Source organism: Pseudophryne corroboree, chromosome 3 (assembly GCF_028390025.1).
Source record: "Pseudophryne corroboree isolate aPseCor3 chromosome 3, aPseCor3.hap2, whole genome shotgun sequence".
NCBI classification, from domain to species: Eukaryota; Metazoa; Chordata; class Amphibia; order Anura; family Myobatrachidae; genus Pseudophryne; species Pseudophryne corroboree.
In genome coordinates this window covers 594,731,030-594,751,763 of record NC_086446.1, presented here as the reverse complement: position 1 = coordinate 594,751,763, position 20,734 = coordinate 594,731,030, and the positions used below count along the sequence as shown (strand labels likewise).

Here is a 20,734-nt window from a genome sequence, read left to right as displayed (position 1 = left end):
TTAATATTAAAGATTCCTCACTCTCCTCTGTCACCTTATCAGGGATATTTAGAATTTCTCTGATAGCATCTATGAGAGCCTCTACACCCTGCAACAGAGTACCCTCCCCTACCTCTGTGTCCACCTCCCCTTCCTCCATTTCTGATCCTTCCTTATCAGAGTCAGAATGCAGTATATGGGCCAAAGTACGTTTTTGCGGACAAATGGTAGAGGACTGAGATAACCTCATCCACAGACCTGCCTTGAGTATTGCGTCTCATTACGAGATAAATTTGTAGAAATGGTGGAAATCATTTCCTTAATGAAGTCAAGCCGTGCTGGTTCTGTCCCACTAGCCTGGAAAGGGATACTACACACTAGTGAACCCCCTGGAGAAGAGGAACACTGTGCCTTACATGAAACACGCTCTTTGCCTGACTGACATACTGCAGTATTGATAGCACACACACAGGAAAAGGTTAAAAGCACAATTAACCCACAAAGAGCCTTCCAGGGAGAGACAGAGAGAGTATGGAACCAGCACACGGCGCCCTTATCGCTAATGCCAAGCTTAGCCGGGTAGCAGACTAAGTACCTAGATTAGGGACTTGGTACACTAGTAAACAGCTTCCCCCCCCCCCCCCCCCCCCCCTCTCGCTATGACCCCCTGGTACCGCTGAGGTTAACTGTAGGCTATCCGGAGGAGCTGCGCGTCCCTGTCAGTCAGCGTCTGTGTCAGCTGCAGTAGAGAAAATGGCGTTTGAGCTGCTGGATCCGCTCATAGTGAAGACACGCCCCTTCAGTGGCGCGCGGTATTCCCACTCTTCTTTATATTGGCTTATGTGTCTGAGTGCATAAAATGGAGACATTCCCCTTTTATGGCTGTAGTGCCAGTCTGGGTACTGTGTACACTACAGTGTACTTAGTCAGGAGACTCAGTCCACGCCATGTAGAAACCTTGCGTCTCCGTACCTTCATGCCGCCATACTAGCCAGCGACCCGCTAACTGAGACGCTGGCTTAGTTCTCACCACTCTTCATTCTCCTGGCTCTGTTAGGGGTGGCAGCGTGCTGCAGGAATGTACACTCGCCATGGTGGGGCTTGCAAATAGTTCCCCCAGGAGCTAGCGTCCGGTCAGCAGGGAACGGGGCCATTAACCCTTAGCGGGGTTGGGACGTGCCCCCCCACCCCTAAATCCCATGAAGCAGGCAGGCTGGTGCCATCCAGTCCTGCCTGAAAAATAGCAAACTTTTAAAAATAAATGTAGAAAACTCTTCAGGAGCTTCCAGAGACGTGACCGGCTACTCCGGGCACATTTTCCATTTTTTAAACAGAGTCTGGTAGGAGGGGCATAGAGGGAGGAGCCGGGACACGCAATCAAATGTCTATGGTGCCCGTGGACCCGTCTATACCCCATGGTACTAAATGGATACCCAGTATCCCCTAGGACATAAGAGGAAACCAGAATATCCAGAGAGAGCCCGCGCAAGCATGGGGAGAGTATACAAATGCCACACACTTAGGGCCATGGTGAGAATGGTAGGAAATATAGGGCCTAATTCAGACCTGATCGCAGCAGCAAAATTTGTTCTCTAATGGGCAAAACCATGTGCACTGCAGTTGGGGCAGATATAACATGTGCAGAGAGAGTTAGATTTGGGTGGGGTGTGTTTAAACTGAAATCTTAATTGCAGTGTAAAAATAAAGCAGCAAGTATTTACCCTGCACAGAAACAAAATAACTAACCCAAGTGTAACTCTCTCTGCACATGTTATATCTGCCCCCCTGCAGTGCACATGGTTTTGCCAATTAGAGAACAATTTTGCTGCTGCGATCAGGTCTGATTTAGGCCCACAGATTGTAAGCTCCACTGGGGCAGGGACTTGTGTGGATGACCAAATTCTCTCTGTTAAGTTCTGCAGAATGTGTGTGCTGTATAAATTATTTATTAATTTATATGGATTGTAGGAGGAAACCAGAGTACCCAGAGGAAACCCAGGCAAGCATGAGGAGAACATACAAACTCCACATAGTTGTGGCCATGTTGGGAATCAAACCCAAGACCTCAGTGCCCAGTTTTGAGAAGGCAGTAATGGCAACCATTATACCAGGGCTCGACAAATCCCGGGTACCAGGTCGCCATGGTGACCAGATATTGGTTCCTGGCAACCAGGGTGGGTATGCAGTGAGGAGGGTGCTCTGCCGGCCCGATCAGCCAAAGAGATATCGCATGCAGCATTTCAGATGTGGCACCACAGCCAGCCAATCACTGCACGCGGACGGGCAGCCAATCAGGAGCAGTGGCTCCTGATTGGCTGCCGGACTGCTAGCTCCGATTGGTTCGCATACTGTCGCCATATTTAAAATGATTGCCTGCCTGTTCATGGCTGCCCACCGCTCTGCCCATCATGCCCATTGTCTAGTTCTGTGGCTGCTGCTGCCCTGCATTCCTGCTACTGGGCCCTCGTCTGGAACCTGCCTGAGACTCGCTCCCCTGCATCTTTATTGTGGCTGCATTCAGAGTGCTCCTGCTGCCCTCCTTCTGCAGGTTTTTATGGTGCGGAACCCCCATAACAAATCCTCATGTACCACCTCTGTTAATGTTGTTTTTCTCTGACGTCCTAAGTGGATGCTGGGACTCCGTAAGGACCATGGGGATTAGCGGCTCCGCAGGAGACTGGGCACAACTAAAGAAAGCTTTAGGACTACCTGGTGTGCACTGGCTCCTCCCACTAAGACCCTCCTCCAGACCTCCGTTAGATTCTTGTGCCTGGCTGAGCTGGATGCACACTAGGGGCTCTCCTGAGCTCCTAGAAAGAAAGTATATTTTAGGTTTTTTATTTTACAGTGAGATCTGCTGGCAACAGACTCACTGCAGCGAGGGACTAAGGGGAGAAGAAGCGAACCTACCTAACTGGTGGTAGCTTGGGCTTCTTAGGCTACTGGACACCATTAGCTCCAGAGGGATCGACCGCATGGAACCGGCCATTGATGTTCGGTCCCGGAGCCGCGCCGCCGGCCCCCTTACAGAGCCAGAAGCAAGAAGTGTTCCGGAAAATCGGCGGCAGAAGACTTCAGTCTACACCAAGGTAGCGCACAGCACTGCAGCTGTGCGCCATTGCTCCTCATGCACACCTCACACTCCGGTCACTGATGGGTGCAGGGCGCTGGGGGGGGCGCCCTGAGCAGCAATATAAACACCTTGCCTGGCAAAATCATCACAATATATAGCCCCAGAGGCTATATATGTGATAAATACCCCTGCCAGAATCCATAAAAAAGCGGGAGAAAAGTCCGCGAAAAAGGGGCGGAGCTATCTCCCTCAGCACACTGACACCATTTTCTCTTCACAGTGCAGCTGGAAGACAGCTCCCCAGGCTCTCCCCTGTAGTTTTCAGGCTCAAAGGGTTAAAAAGAGAGGGGGGGGGCACTAAATTTAGGCGCAATATTGTTTATACAAGCAGCTATTGGGGGAAAAATCACTCAGTTATAGTGTTAATCCCTGCATTATATAGCTCTCTGGTGTGTGCTGGCATACTCTCTCTCTGTCTCCCCAAAGGACTTTGTGGGGTCCTGTCCTCAGTCAGAGCATTCCCTGTGTGTGTGCTGTGTGTCGGTACGGCTGTGTCGACATGTGGGATGAGGAAGGTTACGTGGAGGTGGAGCAGAGGCCGATAAATGGGATGTCGCCCCCTGTGGGGCCGACACCAGAGTGGATGGATAGGTGGAAGGTATTAACCGACAATGTCAACTCCTTACATAGAAGGCTGGATGACGTAAAACAGCTGTGGGACAGCCGGCTTCTCAGCCCGCGCCTGCCCAGGCGTCTCAAAGGCCATCAGGGGCTCAAAAAAGTGCCCGTTACCTCAGATGGCAGACACAGATGTCGACACGGAGTCTGACTCCAGTGTCGACGAGGTTGAGACATATACACAATCCACTAGGAACATCCGTTACATGATCTCGGCAATGAAAAATGTGTTAAGCATTTCTGACAAGTACCACATAAAAGGGGTTTTATTTTTAGGGAGAAAAAGCAGCCAGTGTTTTGTTCCCCCATCAGATGAATGAATGAAGTGTGTAAAGTAGCGTGGGTTCCCCCGATAAGAAACTGGTAATTTCTAAAAAGTTACTGATGGCGTACCCTTTCCCGCCAGAGGATAGGTCACGTTGGGAGATATCCCTTAGAGTGGATAAGGCGCTCACACATTTGTCAAAAAAGGTGGCACTGCCGTCTTAGGATACGGCCACCTTGAAGGAGCCTGCTGATAAAAAGCAGGAGGCTATCCTGAAGTCTGTATATACACACTCAGGTTATATACTGAGACCTGCAATTGCCTCAGCATAAATAGTGCTGCTGCAGCGTGGTCTGATACCCAGTCAGATAATATTAATACTCTAAGACAGGGATAATAGTTTTCTAACATAGAGCATATTAAAGACGTCGTCTTAGATATAAAGGATGCACAGAGGGATATTTGCCGGCTGGCATCCAGAATTAATGCAATGTCCATTCTGCCGGGAGGGTATTAGAAACCCGGCAGTGGACAGGTGATGCTGCCTATAAAAGGCACATGGAGATTCTGCCTTATAAGGGTGAGGAATTGTTTGGGGATGGTCTCTGGGACCTCGTACCCACAGCAACAGCTTTACCTCAGGTTTCCTCACAGCCTAAGAAAGCACTGTATTTTCAGGTACAGTCCTTTCGGCTTCAGAAAAGCAAGCGGGTCAAAGGCGCTTCCTTTCTGCACAGAGACAAGGGAAGAAGGAAAAAGCTGCACCAGCAGCCAGTTCCCAGTATCAAAAATCTTCCCCCGCTTCCTCTGAGTCCACCGCATGACGTTGGGGCTCCACAGGTGGAGACAGGTGCGGTAGGGGCGCGTCTCGGGAACTTCAGGGACCAGTGGGCTTGCCCACAGGTGGATCCCTAGGTTCTGCAAATAGTATCACAGGGATACAGGCTGGAGTTCGAGGCGACTCCCCCTCGCCGTTACCTCACATCAGCCTTGCCTGCTGCCCTCGGAGAAAGGTAGTACTGGCGGCAATTCACAAGCTGTACTTCCAGCAGGTGAAATCAAGGTACCCCTCCTTCAACAAGGCCGGGGTTACTATTCCAAAATGTTGTGGTACCGAAACCAGACGGTTCGGTGAGACCCATTCTAAAATTGAAAGCCTTGAACACTTATATACGAAGGTTCAAGTTCAAAATGGAATCGCTCAGGGCGATTATTGCAAGCCTGGAGAATTTCATGGTATCACTGGACATCAAGGATGCTTACCTGCATGTCCCTATTTACCCTCTTCACCAGGAGTACCTCAAAATTGTGGTACAGGATTGTCATTACCAATTCCAGACGTTGCCGTTGGTCTGTCCCCGGCACCGAGGTATTTACCAAGGTAATGGCCGAAATAATTATCCCGTACTTGGACGATCTCCTTATAAAGGCGAGGTCCAGGGAGCAGTTGTTCGGCGGAGTAGCACTATCTCGGGAAGTGCTACAACAGCACGGCTGGATTCTGAATATTCCAAAGTCGCAGCTGATTCCTACGACGTGTCTACTGTTCCTGGGTATGGTTCTGGACACAGAACAGGATAAAAAGGGTTTTTCCCGGAGGAGAAGTCCAAGGAGTTGTCGTCTCTAGACAGAGACCTCCTAATACGTATACAGGTGTCGGTGCATCAATGCACGCGAGCCCTGGGAAGGATGGTAGCTTCTTACGAAGAAATTCCATTCGCCAGGTCCCATGCAAGGATTTTCCAGTGGGATCTGTTGGACAAGTGGTCCGGGTCGCATCTTCAGATGCATCGGCGGATAGCCCTGTCTCCAAGGGCCAGGGTGTCGCTGTTGTGGTGGCTGCAGAGTGCTCATCTTCTAGGGGGCCGCAGATTCGGCATACAGGACTGGGTCCTGGTGACCACAGATGCCAGCCTTCGAGGCTGGGGGGCAGTCACACAGGGAAGAAACTCCCAAGGCTATGGAAAAGTCAGGAGACTTCCCTACACATAAATATTCTGGAACTAAGGGCCATTTACAATGCCCTAAGTCAGGCTAAACCCCTGCTTCAACACCGGCCGGTGCTGATCAAGTCAGACAACATCACGGCGGTCGCTCATGTAAACCGACAGGGCGGCACAAGAAGCAGGATGGCGATGGCAGAAGCCACAAGGATTCTCCGATGGGCGGAAAATCATGTGTTAGCACTGTCAGCAGTGTTCATTCCCGGAGTGGACAACTGAGAAGCAGACTTTCTCAGAAGACACGACCTCCTCCCGGGAGAGTGGGGACTTCATCCAGAAGTTTTCCAAATGATTGTACACCGTTGGAAAAGGCCACAGGTGGACATGATGGCGTCCCGCCTCAACAAAAAGCTACAAAGATATTGCGCCAGGTCAAGGGACCCTCAGGCGATAGCTGTGGACGCTCTGGTAACACCGTGGGTGTACCAGTCGGTGTATGTGTTCCCTTCTCTGCCTCTCTTACCCAGGGGAATGAGAATAATAAGAAGGAGAGGAGTAAGAACTATACTCATTGTTTCGGGTGGGCCAAGAAGAGCTTGGTAACCAGAACTCCAAGAAATGATCTCAGAGGACCCATGGCCTCTGCCGCTCAGACAGGACCTGCTGCAGCAGGGGGCCTGTCTGTTCCAAGACGTCCCGCGGCTGCGTTTGACGGCATGGCGGTTGAACGCCGGATCCTGAAGGAAAAGGGCATTCCGGAGGAAGTTATCCCTACGCTATTTAAAGCTAGGAAAGAAGTGAACGCAAACCATTATCACCGCATATGGTGGAAATATGTTGCGTGCTGTGAGGCCAGGAAGGCCCCAAAGGAGAAATTTCAGCTAGGTCGATTTCTGCACTTCCTACAGTCGGAGGTGACTATGGGCCTAAAATTGGGTTCCATGAAGGTCCAGATTTCGGCTCTATCGATTTTCTTCCAAAATAGAACTGGCTTCATTGCCTGAAGTTCGGACTTTTGTTAAGGGAGTGCTGCATAGTCAGCCCCCGTTTGTGCCTCAAGTGGCACCGTGGGATCTCAACGTGGTGTTGGATTTCCTGAAGTCGCATTGGGTTGAGCCACTTAAATCCGTGGAGCTACAATACCTCACGTGGAAAGTGGTCATGCTGTGGGCCGTGGCGTCGGCCAGGCGTGTATCAGAATTGGCGGCTTTGTCATACAAAAGCCCTTATCTGTATTTTATATGGATAAGGCGGAATTGAGGACTCGTTCCCAATTCCTTCCTAAGGTGGTATCAGTTTTTCATGTGAACCAACCTATTGTGGTGCCTGCGGCTACTTGGGACTTGGAGGATTCCAAGTTACTGGACGTAGTCAGGGCCCTGAAAAGTATATGTTTCCAGGACGGCTGGGGTCAGGAAAAACTGACTCGCTATTTATCCTGTATGCACCCAACAAGCTGGGTGCTCCTGCTTCTAAGCAGACTATTGCTAGCTGGATCTGTAGCACGATTCAACTTGCACATGCTGCGGCTGGACTGCCGCACCCTAAATCTGTAAAAGCCCATTCCACGAGGAAAGTGGGCTCTTCTTGGGCGGCTGCCCGAGGGGTCTCGGCTTTACAACTTTGCCGAGCTGTTACTTGGTCGGGTTCAAACATTTTTGCAACAGTCTACAAGTTTGATACCCTGGCTGAGGAGGACCTAGAGTTTGCTCATTCGGTGCTGCAGAGTCATCCGTACTCTCCCGCCCGTTTGGGAGCTTTGGTATAATCCCCATGGTCCTTACGGAGTCCCAGCATCCACTTAGGACGTCAGAGAAAATAAGATTTTACTCACCGGTAAATCTATTTCTCGTAGTCCGTAGTGGATGCTTGGCGCCCATCCCAAGTGCGGATTGTCTGCAATACTTGTTTATAGTTATTGCCTAACTAAAGGGTTATTGTTGAGCCATCTGTTGAGAGGCTCAGTTATATTTCATACTGTTAACTGGGTATAGTATCACGAGTTATACGGTGTGATTGGTGTGGCTGGTATGAGTCTTACCCGGGATTCAAAATCCTTCCTATTTGTGTCAGCTCTTCCGGGCACAGTATCCTAACGGAGGTCTGGAGGAGGGTCTTAGTGGGAGGAGCCAGTGCACACCAGGTAGTCCTAAAGCTTTCTTTAGTTGTGCCCAGTCTCCTGCGGAGCCGCTAATCCCCATGGTCCTTACGGAGTCCCAGCATCCACTACGGACTACGAGAAATAGATTTACCGGTGAGTAAAATCTTATTTTTTCTTGTTAATTTGGATCTGGCCTTTGCAATGTAATTTGATGAGGACATGACTTATTCGGTGTGGTTTTATTTTTTTTATGGATATGTGGACCTGGCTTTCAGTTTGGTGTGTGTGTGTGTGTGGGGGGGGGGGGGGGTTGTTGTTTTTTTTTTGTGTGGATCTTGTGCAGCTCTGGGGGATAGCTGGTCAGTATGTGTATGTGTGTGGGGGGTTGTTTGCTCAGAGGGGTAGCTGCACAGCGATGTGGCTGCTAAGGGTGGGGGACGGTGACCGTTCTTTTGGGATGGTAATATCTGGCTCCTACGCTTTTATCCCGGCCCCCACATTTTAGAGAAATTTGTCAAGCCCTGCATTACACTGTCCTGGGATCAGTATGAAATACCTACAATTAAAATCCCGATGGTCAAAATCCCGACACCAATTGACTGACGGTCAAAATCCCGACAGGGTCAAAATAACGACATTTAAATGTGGACTAGTCAAAAAGTCGACATAGGTTGACATGAACATTGTATACGTGTACCGTATCCCCTCGCATGGCTCGCTGCGCTCTCCATGATTCGGGCACACTATTATATTCCCTCTCATACGTTTTATATTGAAGTCTGAGTCGATACCTTTTCTACCCTACTTCTCGCCCCTGGCTGTTGCAGACCCATTTAACTGAATGTTTCTAGCCCCAAGTTGTCTGGTACCTTGTTTCTCTGACGTCCTAAGTGGATGCTGGGGACTCCGTCAGGACCATGGGGATTAGCGGCTCCGCAGGAGACAGGGCACAAAACTAAAGCTTTAGGATCAGGTGGTGTGTACTGGCTCCTCCCCCTATGACCCTCCTCCAAGCCTCAGTTAGGTTTTTGTGCCCGTCCGAGCAGGGTGCAATCTAGGTGGCTCTCTTAAGGAGCTGCTTAGAAAAAGTTTTTTAGGTTTCTTATTTTCAGTGAGTCCTGCTGGCAACAGGCTCACTGCATCGAGGGACTTAGGGGAGAGAAGTTCAACTCACCTGCGTGCAGGATGGATTGGCTTCTTAGGCTACTGGACACCATTAGCTCCAGAGGGAGTCGGAACACAGGTCTCACCCTGGGGTTCGTCCCGGAGCCGCGCCGCCGACCCCCCTTGCAGATGCTGAAGATTGAAGGTCCAGAAACCGGCGGCAGAAGGCTTTTCAGTCTTCATGAAGGTAGCGCACAGCACTGCAGCTGTGCGCCATTGTTGTCACACACTTCACACCAACGGTCACGGAGGGTGCAGGGCGTTGCTGGGGGCGCCCTGGGCAGCAATGTATAATACCTTATTCTGGCTAAAAATACATCACATATAGCCCCTGGAGGCTATATGGATGTATTTAACCCCTGCCAGGTCTCAGAAAAACGGGAGAAGAAGCCCGCCGAAAAGGGGGCGGGGCCTATTCTCCTCAGCACACAGCGCCATTTTCCCTCACAGAAATGCTGGTGGGAAGGCTCCCAGGCTCTCCCCTGCACTGCACTACAGAAACGGGGTTAAAACAGAGAGGGGGGGCACTTATTTGGCGATATGTATATATATATTAAAATGCTATAAGGGAAAAACACTTATATAAAGGTTGTCCCTGTATAATATAGCGTTTTTGGTGTGTGCTGGCAAACTCTCCCTCTGTCTCCCCAAAGGGCTAGTGGGGTCCTGTCCTCTATCAGAGCATTCCCTGTGTGTGTGCTGTGTGTCGGTACTTGTGTGTCGACATGTATGAGGACGATGTTGGTGAGGAGGCGGAGCAATTGCCGGTAATGGTGATGTTACTCTCTAGGGAGTCGACACCGGAATGGATGGCTTATTTAAGGAATTACGTGATAATGTCAACACGCTGCAAGGTCGGTTGACGACATGAGACGGCCGGCAAACCAATTAGTACCTGTCCAGGCGTCTAAAACACCATCAGGGGCGTTAAAACGTCCTTTTACCTCAGTCGGTCGACACAGACACGGACACTGACTCCAGTGTCGACGGTGAAGAAACAAACGTATTTTCCTTTAGGGCCACACGTTACTTGTTAAGGGCAATGAAGGAGATGTTACATATTTCTGATACTACAAGTACCACAAAAAAGGGTATTATGTGGAGTGTGAAAAAACTACATGTGGTTTTTCCTGAATCAGATAAATTAAATGAAGTGTGTGATGATGCGTGGGTTTCCCCCGATAGAAAATTATTGGCGGTATACCCTTTCCCGCCAGAAGTCATGGCGCGTTGGGAAACACACCTTAGGGTGGATAAGGCGCTCACACGCTTATAAAAACAAGTGGCGTTACCGTCTCCAGATACGGACGCCCTCAAGGAGCCAACTGATAGGAGGTTGGAAAATATCCTAAAAAGTATATACACACATACTGGTGTTATACTGCGACCAGCGATCGCCTCAGCCTGGATGGGCAGCGCTGGGGTGGCTTGGTCGGATTCCCTGACTGAAAATATTGATACCCTTGACAGGGACAGTATTTTATTGACTATAGAGCATTTAAAAGATGCATTTCTATATATGCGAAACTCTGGCATCAAGAGTAAGTGCGATGTCCATATCTGCCAGACGATGTTTATGGACACGACAGTGGTCAGGTGATGCAGATTCCAAACGGCACATGGAAGTATTGCCGTATAAAGGGGAGGAGTTATTTGGGGTCGGTCCATCGGACCTGGTGGCCACGGCAACAGCTAGAAAATCCACCTTTTTTACCCCAAGTCACATCTCAGCAGAAAAAGACATAGTCTTTTCAGCCTCAGTCCTTTCGTCCCCATAATATCTGCCCAGGGATAGAGGTAAGGGAAGAAGACTGCAGCAGGCAGCCCATTCCCAGGAACAGAAGCCTTCCACCGCTTCTGCCAAGTCCTCAGCATGACGCTGGGGCCGTACAAACAGGTGCGGTGGGGGGTCGTCTCAAGAGTTTCAGCACGCAGTGGGCTCACTCGCAAGTGGACCCCTGGATCCTACAAGTAGTATTCCAGGGGTACAGATTGGAAATTCGAGACGTCTCCCCCTCGCAGGTTCCTGAAGTTTGCTTTACCAACGTCTACCTCCGACAGGGAGGCAGTATTGGAAACAATTCACAAGCTGTATTCCCAGCAGGTGATAATCAAAGTACCCCTCCTACAACAAGTAAAGGGGTATTATTCCACACTATATTGTGGTACTGAAGCCAGACGGCTCGGTGAGACCTATTCTAAATGGAGTCACTCAGAGCAGTGATAGCGAACCAGGAAGAAGGGGACTATATGGTGTCCCTGGACATCAAGGATGCTTACCTCCATGTCCCAATTTGCCCTTCTCACCAAGGGTACCTCAGGTTCGTGGTACAAAACTGTCACTATCAGTTTCAGACGCTGCCGTTTGGATTGTCCACGGCACCCCGGGTCTTTACCAAGGTAATGGCCGAAATGATGATTCTTCTTCAAAGAAAAGGCGTCTTAATTATCCCTTACTTGGATGATCTCCTGATAAGGGCAAGGTCCAGAGAACAGTTGGAGGTCGGAGTAGCACTATCTCAAGTAGTTCTACGACAGCACGGGTGGATTCTAAATATTCCAAAATCGCAGCTGTCTCCGACGACACGTCTGCTGTCCCTAGGGATGATTCTGGACACAGTCCAGAAAAAGGTGTTTCTCCCGGAGGAGAAAGCCAGGGAGTTATCCGAGCTAGTCAGGAACCTCCAAAAACCAGGAAAAGTGTCAGTGCATCATTGCACAAGGGTCCTGGGAAAAATGGTGGCTTCTTACGAAGCGATTCCATTCGGCAGATTTCACGCAAGAACTTTTCAGTGGGATCTGCTGGACAAATGGTCCGGATCGCATCTTCAGATGCATCAGCGGATAACCCTGTCTCCAAGGACAAGGGTGTCTCTTCTGTGGTGGCTGCAGAGTGCTCATCTACTAAAGTGCCACAGTTATGCATTCAGGACTGGGTCCTGGTGACCACGGATTCCAGCTTGAAAGGCTGGGGAGCAGTCACACAGGGAAAAAATTTCCAGGGAGTGTGATTAAGTCTGGGGACTTCTCTCCGCATAAATATACTGGAGCTAAGAGCAATTTACAATGCTCTAAGCTTAGCAAGACCTCTGCTTCAAGGTCAGCCGGTATTGATCCAGTGGGACAACATCACGGCAGTCGCCCACGTAAACAGACAGGGCGGCACAAGAAGCAGGAGGACAATGGCAGAAACTGCAAGGATTCTTCGCTGGGCGGAAAATCATGTGATAGCACTGTCAGCAGTTTTCATTCCGGGAGTGGACAACTGGGAAGCAGACTTCCTCAGCACGACCTCCACCCGGGAGAGTGGGGACTTCATCGAAAAGTTTTTTCCACATGATTGTGCACCGTTGGGAAAGACCAAAGGTGGACATGATGGCGTCCCGCCTGAACAAAAAAAAAAAAAACTGGACAGGTATTGCGCCAGGTCAAGAGACCCTCAGGCAATAGCTGTGGACGTTCTGGTAACACCATGGGTGTACCAGTCGGTATATGTGTTCCCTCCTCTGCTTCTCATACCAAAGGTACTGAGAATTATAAGACGTAGAGGAGTAAGAACTATACTCGTGGCTCCGGATGGGCCAAGAAGGACTTGGTACCCGGAACTTCAAGATCCTCACAGAGGACTCAGGGCCTCTGCCGATAAGAAGGGACTTGCTTCAGCAAGTACCATGTCTGTTCCAAGACTTACCGCGGCTGCGTTTGACGGCATGGCGGTTGAACGCCGGATCCTAAGGGAAAAAGGCATTCCGGAAGAGGTCATTCCTACCCTGGTCAAAGCCAGGAAGGAGGTGACCGCACAACATTATCACCACATGTGGCGAAAATATGTTGCGTGGTGTGAGGCCAGGAAGGCCCCACGAAGAAATTTCAACTCGGTCGATTCCTGCATTTCCTGCAAACAGGAGTGTCTATGGGCCTCAAATTGGGGTCCGTTAAGGTTCAAATTTCGGCCCTGTCGATTTTCTTCCAGAAAGAATTGGCTTCAGTTCCTGAAGTCCAGAAATTTGACGAGGGAGTACTGCATATACAACCCCCTTTTGTGCCTCCAGTGGCACTGTGGGATCTCAACGTAGTCCTGGGATTCCTCAAATCACGTTGGTTTAAACCGCTCAAATCTGTGGATTTGAAATATCTCACATGGAAAGTGACCATGATGTTGGCCCTGGCCTCGGCCAGGCGAGTGTCAAAATTGGCGGCTTTGTCTCACAAAAGCCCATATCTGATTGTCCATTCGGACAGGGCAGAGCTGCGGACTCGTCCCCAGTTTCTCCCTAAGGTGGTGTCAGCGTTTCATCTGAACCAGCTTATTGTGGTACCTGCGGCTACTAGAGACTTGGAGGACTCCAAGTTGCTAGATGTTGTCAGGGCCCTGAAAATATAGATTTCCAGGACGGCTGGAGTCAGGAAAACTGACTTGCTGTTATCCTGTATGCACCCAAAAAACTGGGTGCTCTTGCTTCTAAGCAGACGATTGCTAGTTGAATGTGTAGTACAATTCAGCTTGCACATTCTGTGGCAGGACTGCCACAGCCAAAATATATAAATGCCCATTCCACAAGGAAGGTGGGCTCATCTTGGGCGACTGCCCGAGGGGTCTCGGCTTTACAACTTTGCCGAGCTGCTACTTGGTCAGGGGCACACCCTGGCTGAGGAGGACCTGGAGTTCTCTCACTCGGTGCTGCAGAGTCATCCGCACTCTCCCGCCCGTTTGGGAGCTTTGGTATAATCCCCATGGTCCTGACGGAGTCCCCAGCATCCACTTAGGACGTCAGAGAAAATAAGATTTTACTTACCGATAAATCTATTTCTCGTAGTCCGTAGTGGATGCTGGGCGCCCATCCCAAGTGCGGATTGTCTGCAATACTTGTACATAGTTATTGTTACAAAAAAATCGGGTTGTTATTGTTGGGAGCCGTCTGTTCAGAGGCTCCTACGTTTGTCATACTGTTAACTGGGTTTAGATCACAAGTTATACGGTGTGATTGGTGTGGCTGGTATGAGTCTTACCCGGGATTCAATATCCTTCCTTATTGTGTACGCTCGTCCGGGCACAGTATCCTAACTGAGGCTTGGAGGAGGGTCATAGGGGGAGGAGCCAGTACACACCACCTGATCCTAAAGCTTTAGTTTTGTGCCCTGTCTCCTGCGGAGCCGCTAATCCCCATGGTCCTGACGGAGTCCCCAGCATCCACTACGGACTACGAGAAATAGATTTATCGGTAAGTAAAATCTTATTTTTTCAGCTATGCATTTTATCAACAAGGTTTAGGGGCAAACTTGGGCTAGCTGCACATTTATGAAAAGTAGGTTCACACTTTAAATTAACAAGAGAAGAGGTTCACACTTCAAAGCAAATATGTTTCATTAATTACCACTAAGAACTATTCGACTTCAAGATGAAGCTTATGATTTGAGCTCCAGGCACTTTCTGGGGTATACTATTACGTAGCCTAAATTACTCTTAAACGTATCCTTTTCAGTTTTGAATTCGTAGAAGCACTGTAATTAGGCCATTAAGGGAACCTGTGTAATTAAGACTTAACTGTCAATGACTCTTTCTTTGCGCTGCACAGAATGGCAGAAGCTGTATATAGATTCTGCTTTATATGCTATCATTGGAAATATGTATTATGATAAAACAGTCCGATCTGCTGTTCTAATTGGCCTGTCTCTGTTTTCAGAGCTCATTGAATCCCTCACGAAAAACAGCCACTCCAATGGCACAGAACCTACAAAACCTTGTCACCGGAAGAATGCAGCCGAAACGCCATCTGCAAACGGGGAGGCTGGAGGGGAAACTAGCAAGAGCTTCACACAAGACCAGGTGGAATCTGTAAAGAGGTGAGTGATATGGCTGGTCACCATTTCTGCATACTACAGCCATTTTATTCAATGAAAAATGAGCTATTGATGTGTGCAGACACTTTGAACTATTTGTAGATTGCATATTTTGTTTTCATGTAATTTTTGTTTTGCTTGCAGGCCTTTTTTTTTGTTTTTTTGTTTTTTTTGTTTGGTTTCCAATCCATTTTTCATTAATGCTGATTTAGCTTCACTATTCTCGAAGCTCTGCATGTGTGACTATCCATAAACTACCAGTGCATACAGCAGATTACACATTACAGTGCCACACATTGTGTAGGCGGAGGATACTGCGGTAGTTGGTGCATATTGCTGAGAAAAGAACATTTTGTGGTTAATTACATGACAGCGAGTTTCTAAACCGCTATGGTCTGGAGAAGTTTGTCTGTATTTAATCAGTACACAGTGCTACAGATAAAATAAGTCCTGTTTCTATGTGTACAACTGCCACATTCCTGTAACAAGAACAAATCTAGCCACAAGTAATAGTTGTTAAATGCAAAGGTGTAAACAAAGACTCAGGTGTGGGGGGGGGAGCTGCGGTGAAGGTAAAGTATCAGCCAATCAGCTTCTAACTACCATTTTACAGGCTCTGATTGAAAAATGATAGGAGCAGCTTTGATGGTACCCCTCTCAAAGCTTTGATGCATCTCCCTCTATAATTCCGTTGAATGCTCTTGATAATACATACTGGTATCCAAATAGCTGTGGTGATCCGTTTTTGTGACAAAAAATGCAAAAGTGCAGCTTTTTCCATGACCTGAATATCTCAGCTATCCAATTGTTTGCATGTGATAATTCTCCATGGGGTTTATCGTGACTTTCTCTTCACCTACTCTGAGCAGGGGAAAATCCCAATGTTGGGTAAAAATGTCATGACATGGGGGGTAATTCCAAGTTGATCGCAGCAGGAAATTTTTTAGCAGTTGGGCAAAACCATGTGCACTGCAGGGGAGGCAGATATAACATGTGCAGAGAGAGTTAGATTTGGGTGTGGTGTGTTCAATCTGCAATCTAATTTGCAGTGTAAAAATAAAGCAGCCAGTATTTACCCTGCACAGATATAAAATAACCCACCCAAATCTAACTCTTTCTGCACATGTTATATCTGCCTCCCCTGCAGTGCACATGGTTTTGCCCAACTGCTAAAAAATTTCCTGCTGCGATCAACTTGGAATTACCCCCTTGGTTCAGAACCCCTTGGACACCTCCCTTAATGACTAACTAGGCACTTTGAAGTTTTTAATTACTTTTAATGCGTCAATAATAAGATGTCAGTTTTGGGATGAAAAAGGGCAAAGTGATGGCAATTAGGGAACAAGGTATGGGACAGCTGTATGGAGATGCTTTATGAGTGGGGCAAGTGTTTTTAGGCTTGCAGGTGGGAGTAATTGGTTGTTTCTCTGACGTCCTAGTGGATGCTGGGAACTCCGTAAGGACCATGGGGAATAGCGGGCTCCGAAGGAGACTGGGCACTCTAAGAAAGAATTAGGACTACCTGGTGTGCACTGGCTCCTCCCTCTATGCCCCTCCTCCAGACCTCAGTTAGAATCTGTGCCCGGCTCGAGCTGGATGCACACTAGGGGCTCTCCTGAGCTTCTAGAAAAGAAAGTATATTTAGGTTTTTTATTTTCAGTGAGACCTGCTGGCAACAGACTCACTGCTACGAGGGACTTAGGGGAGAGAAGCGAACCTACCTGCTTGCAGCTAGCTTGGGCTTCTAGGCTACTGGACACCATTAGCTCCAGAGGGATCGAACACAGGCCCAGCCTCGGTCGTCCGGTCCCGGAGCCGCGCCGCCGTCCCCCTTGCAGAGCCAGAAGCAAGAAGAACGTCCAGGAAATCGGCGGCTGAAGACTCCGGTCTTCATTAAGGTAGCGCACAGCACTGCAGCTGTGCGCCATTGCTCCCCATGCACACCTCACACTCGGTCACTGATGGGTGCAGGGCGCTGGGGGGGGGGCGCCCTAGGCTGCAATAAAATTACCTTACATTGGCAAAAATACACATAATATAGTCATTAAGACTATATATGTGTAAAATCCCCTGCCATATATCCATAAAAAAAGCAAGAGAAGCCCGCCGTGAAGGGGGCGGGGCTATCTCCCTCAGCACACTGGCGCTATTTCCTCTCACAGCTCCGCTGGAAGGACGCTCCCCAGGCTCTCCCCTGCAGTTTCCAGGCTCAATAGGGTAAAAAAGAGAGGGGGGGGGGGGGCACTAAATTTAGGCGCAAATACTATATATATATATATATATATATATATATATATATATATATATATATATATATATATATATATATATAATAGCTGCTATAGGGTAAAATCACTCATTATAGTGTACATCCCTGTGATTTATAGCGCTGTGGTGTGTGCTGGCATACTCTCTCTCTGTCTCCCCAAAGGACTTTGTGGGGTCCTGTGTGTGCGGAGTGTCGGTACGGCTGTGTCGACATGTTTGATGAGGAGGCTTATGTGGAGGCGGAGCAGGTGCCAATAAATGTGATGTCACCCCCTGCGGGGTCGACACCTGAGTGGATGGATATGTGGAAGGAATTACGTGACAGTGTCAACTCCTTACATAAGAGGTTTGATGACATAGCAGATGTGGGACAGCCGGCTTCTCAGTCCGTGCCTGCCCAGGCGTCTCAAAAGCCATCAGGGGCTCAAAAACGCCCGCTACCTCAGATGGCAGACACAGATGTCGACACGGATACTGACTCCAGTGTCGACGACGATGAGACTAGTGTACATTCCAATAGGGCCATCCTTTACATGATTACGGCAATGAAAAATGTGTTGCACATTTCTGACATTAACCCTGGTACCACAAAAAAGGGTATTATGTTTGGGGAGAAAAAGCAACCTGTGGTTTTTCCCCCTTCTGAAGAGTTAAATGAAGTGTGTGATGAAGCGTGGGTTTCCCCCGATAAGAAACTGGTAATTTCCAAAAAGTTACTAAGGGCGTACCCTTTCCCGCCAGAGGATAGGATACGTTGGGAGATATCCCCTAGGGTGGATAAAGCGCTCACACGCTTGTCAAAGAAGGTGGCACTACCGTCTCCGTATCGGCCGCCCTAAAGGAGCCTGCGGATAGAAAGCAGGAGGCTATCCTTAAGTCTGTATATACACACTCAGGTATTATACTGAGACCGGCTATTGCTTCAGCATGGATGTGCAGTGCTGCAGCTGCGTGGTCAGATTCCCTGTCTGATAACATTGATACCCTTGACAGGGACACTATATTGCTAACTGTAGAGCATATTAAAGACGTAGTCTTATACATGAGAGATGCACAGAGGGATATTTGCCAACTGGCATCTAGAATAAATGCAATGTCCATTTCTGCCAGGAGAGTATTATGGACTCGGCAGTGGACAGGTGATGCGGATTCTAAAAGGCACACGGAGGTTTTGCCTTACAAGGGTGAGGAATTGTTTGGAAATGGTCTCTCGGACCTCGTTTCCACAGCGACGGCTGGGAAGTCGACATTTTTACCCCATGTTCCCTCCCAGCCAAAGAAAGCACCGTATTATCAGGTACAGTCCTTTCGGCCCCAGAAAGGCAAGCGGGTTAAAGGCGCGTCCTTTCTGCCCAGAGGCAGAGGTAGGGGGAAAAAGCTGCACCAAACAGCAAGTTCCCAGGAACAAAAGTCCTCTCCCGCTTCCTCTAAGTCCACCGCATGACGCTGGGGCTCCACAGGTGGAGCCAGGTGCGGTGGGTGCCCGTCTCCGGAACTTCAGCGACCAGTGGGTTCGCTCACGGGTGGATCCCTGGATTCTACAAGTGGTATCTCAGGGGTACAAGCTGGAATTCGAGACGTCTCCCCCTCGCCGTTTCCTCAAATCAGCCTTGCCAACTACTCCCCCAGACAGGGAGGCGGTGCTGGAGGCGATTCACAAGCTGTACTCCCAGCAGGTGATAACCAAAGTACCCCTCCTTCAACAGGGACGGGGTTACTATTCCACAATGTTTGTGGTACCGAAACCGGACGGTTCGGTGAGACCCATTTTAAATTTTAAATCCTTGAACACTTATATAAGAAGGTTCAAGTTCAAAATGGAATCGCTCAGGGCGGTTATTGCAAGCCTGGACGAAGGGGATTACATGGTATCACTGGACATCAAGGATGCTTACCTGCATGTCCCCATTTACCCTCCTCACCAGGAGTACCTCAGATTTGTGGTACAGGACTGTCATTACCAATTCCAGACGTTGCCGTTTGGTCTGTCCACGGCACCGAGGGTATTTACCAAGGTAATGGCCGAAATGATGATACTCCTTCGAAAAAAGGTAGTTATAATTATCCCGTACTTGGACGATCTCCTTATAAAGGCGAGGTCCAGGGAACAGTTGTTGATCGGAGTAGCACTAGCTCGGGAAGTGCTACAACAGCACGGCTGGATCCTGAATATTCCAAAGTCACAGCTGGTTCCTACAACGCGTCTACTGTTCCTGGGGATGGTTCTGGACACAGAACAGAAAAAGGTGTTTCTCCCGGAGGAGAAGGCCAAGGAGTTGTCATCTCTAGTCAGAGACCTCCTAAAACCAAAACAGGTGTCTGTGCACCACTGCACGCGAGTCCTGGGAAAGATGGTAGCTTCTTACGAAGCAATTCCATTCGGAAGGTTCCATGCAAGGATCTTTCAGTGGGATCTGTTGGACAAGTGGTCCGGATCGCATCTTCAGATGCATCGGCTGATAACCCTGTCTCCAAGGACCAGGGTGTCGCTGTTGTGGTGGCTGCAGAGTGCTCATCTTCTAGAGTGCCGCAGATTCGGCATACAGGACTGGGTCCTGGTGACCACGGATGCCAGCCTTCGAGGTTGGGGGGCAGTCACACAGGGAAGAAACTTCCAAGGACTATGGACGAGTCAGGAGACTTCCCTACACATAAATATTCTGGAACTAAGGGCCATTTACAATGCCCTAAGTCTGGCAAGACCCCTGCTTCAACACCAGCCGGTGCTGATCCAGTCAGACAATATCACGGCGGTCGCCCATGTAAACCGTCAGGGCGGCACAAGAAGCAGGATGGCGATGGCAGAAGCCACAAGGATTCTTAGATGGGCGGAAAATCATGTGTTAGCACTGTCAGCAGTGTTCATTCCGGGAGTGGACAACTGGGAAGCAGACTTCCTCAGCAGGCACGACCTCCACCCGGGAGAGTGGGGACTTCATCCAGAAGTCTTCCAAATGATTGTACACCGTTGGGAAAGGCCACAGGTGGACATGATGGCGTCCCGCCTCAACAAAAAGCTAAAAAGATATTGCGCCAGGTCAAGGGACCCTCAGGCGATAGCTGTGGACGCTCTAGTGACACCGTGTGTGCACCAGTCGGTTTATGTGTTCCCTCCTCTGCCTCTCATACCCAAGGTACTGAGAATAATAAGAAGGAGAGGAGTAAGAACTATACTTGTGGTTCCGGATTGGCCAAGAAGAGCTTGGTACCCAGAACTTCAAGAAATGATCTCAGAGGACCCATGGCCTCTGCCGCTCAGACAGGACCTGCTGCAGCAGGGGCCCTGTCTGTTCCAAGACTTACCGCGGCTGCGTTTGACGGCACGGCGGTTGAACACCGGATCTTAAAAGAAAAGGGCATTCCGGAGGAAGTCATTCCTACGCTGATTAAAGCTAGGAAAGATGTGACCGTAAGACATTATC

The 20,734-nt window shown here is 49.1% G+C and overlaps 1 protein-coding gene across 1 annotated transcript in view; it reads left to right on the top strand.

Moving 5' to 3' along the window:
- Positions 1–20,734, top strand: part of DNAJB12 (DnaJ heat shock protein family (Hsp40) member B12) — a 176,659-nt gene that overhangs the window by 104,853 nt on the left and 51,072 nt on the right. Inside the window, exon 2 of the mRNA XM_063961468.1 lies at positions 14,888–15,047. Within this exon, the coding sequence (XP_063817538.1) occupies positions 14,888–15,047 (160 nt within the window). The remainder of the gene's footprint in view (positions 1–14,887; positions 15,048–20,734) is intronic.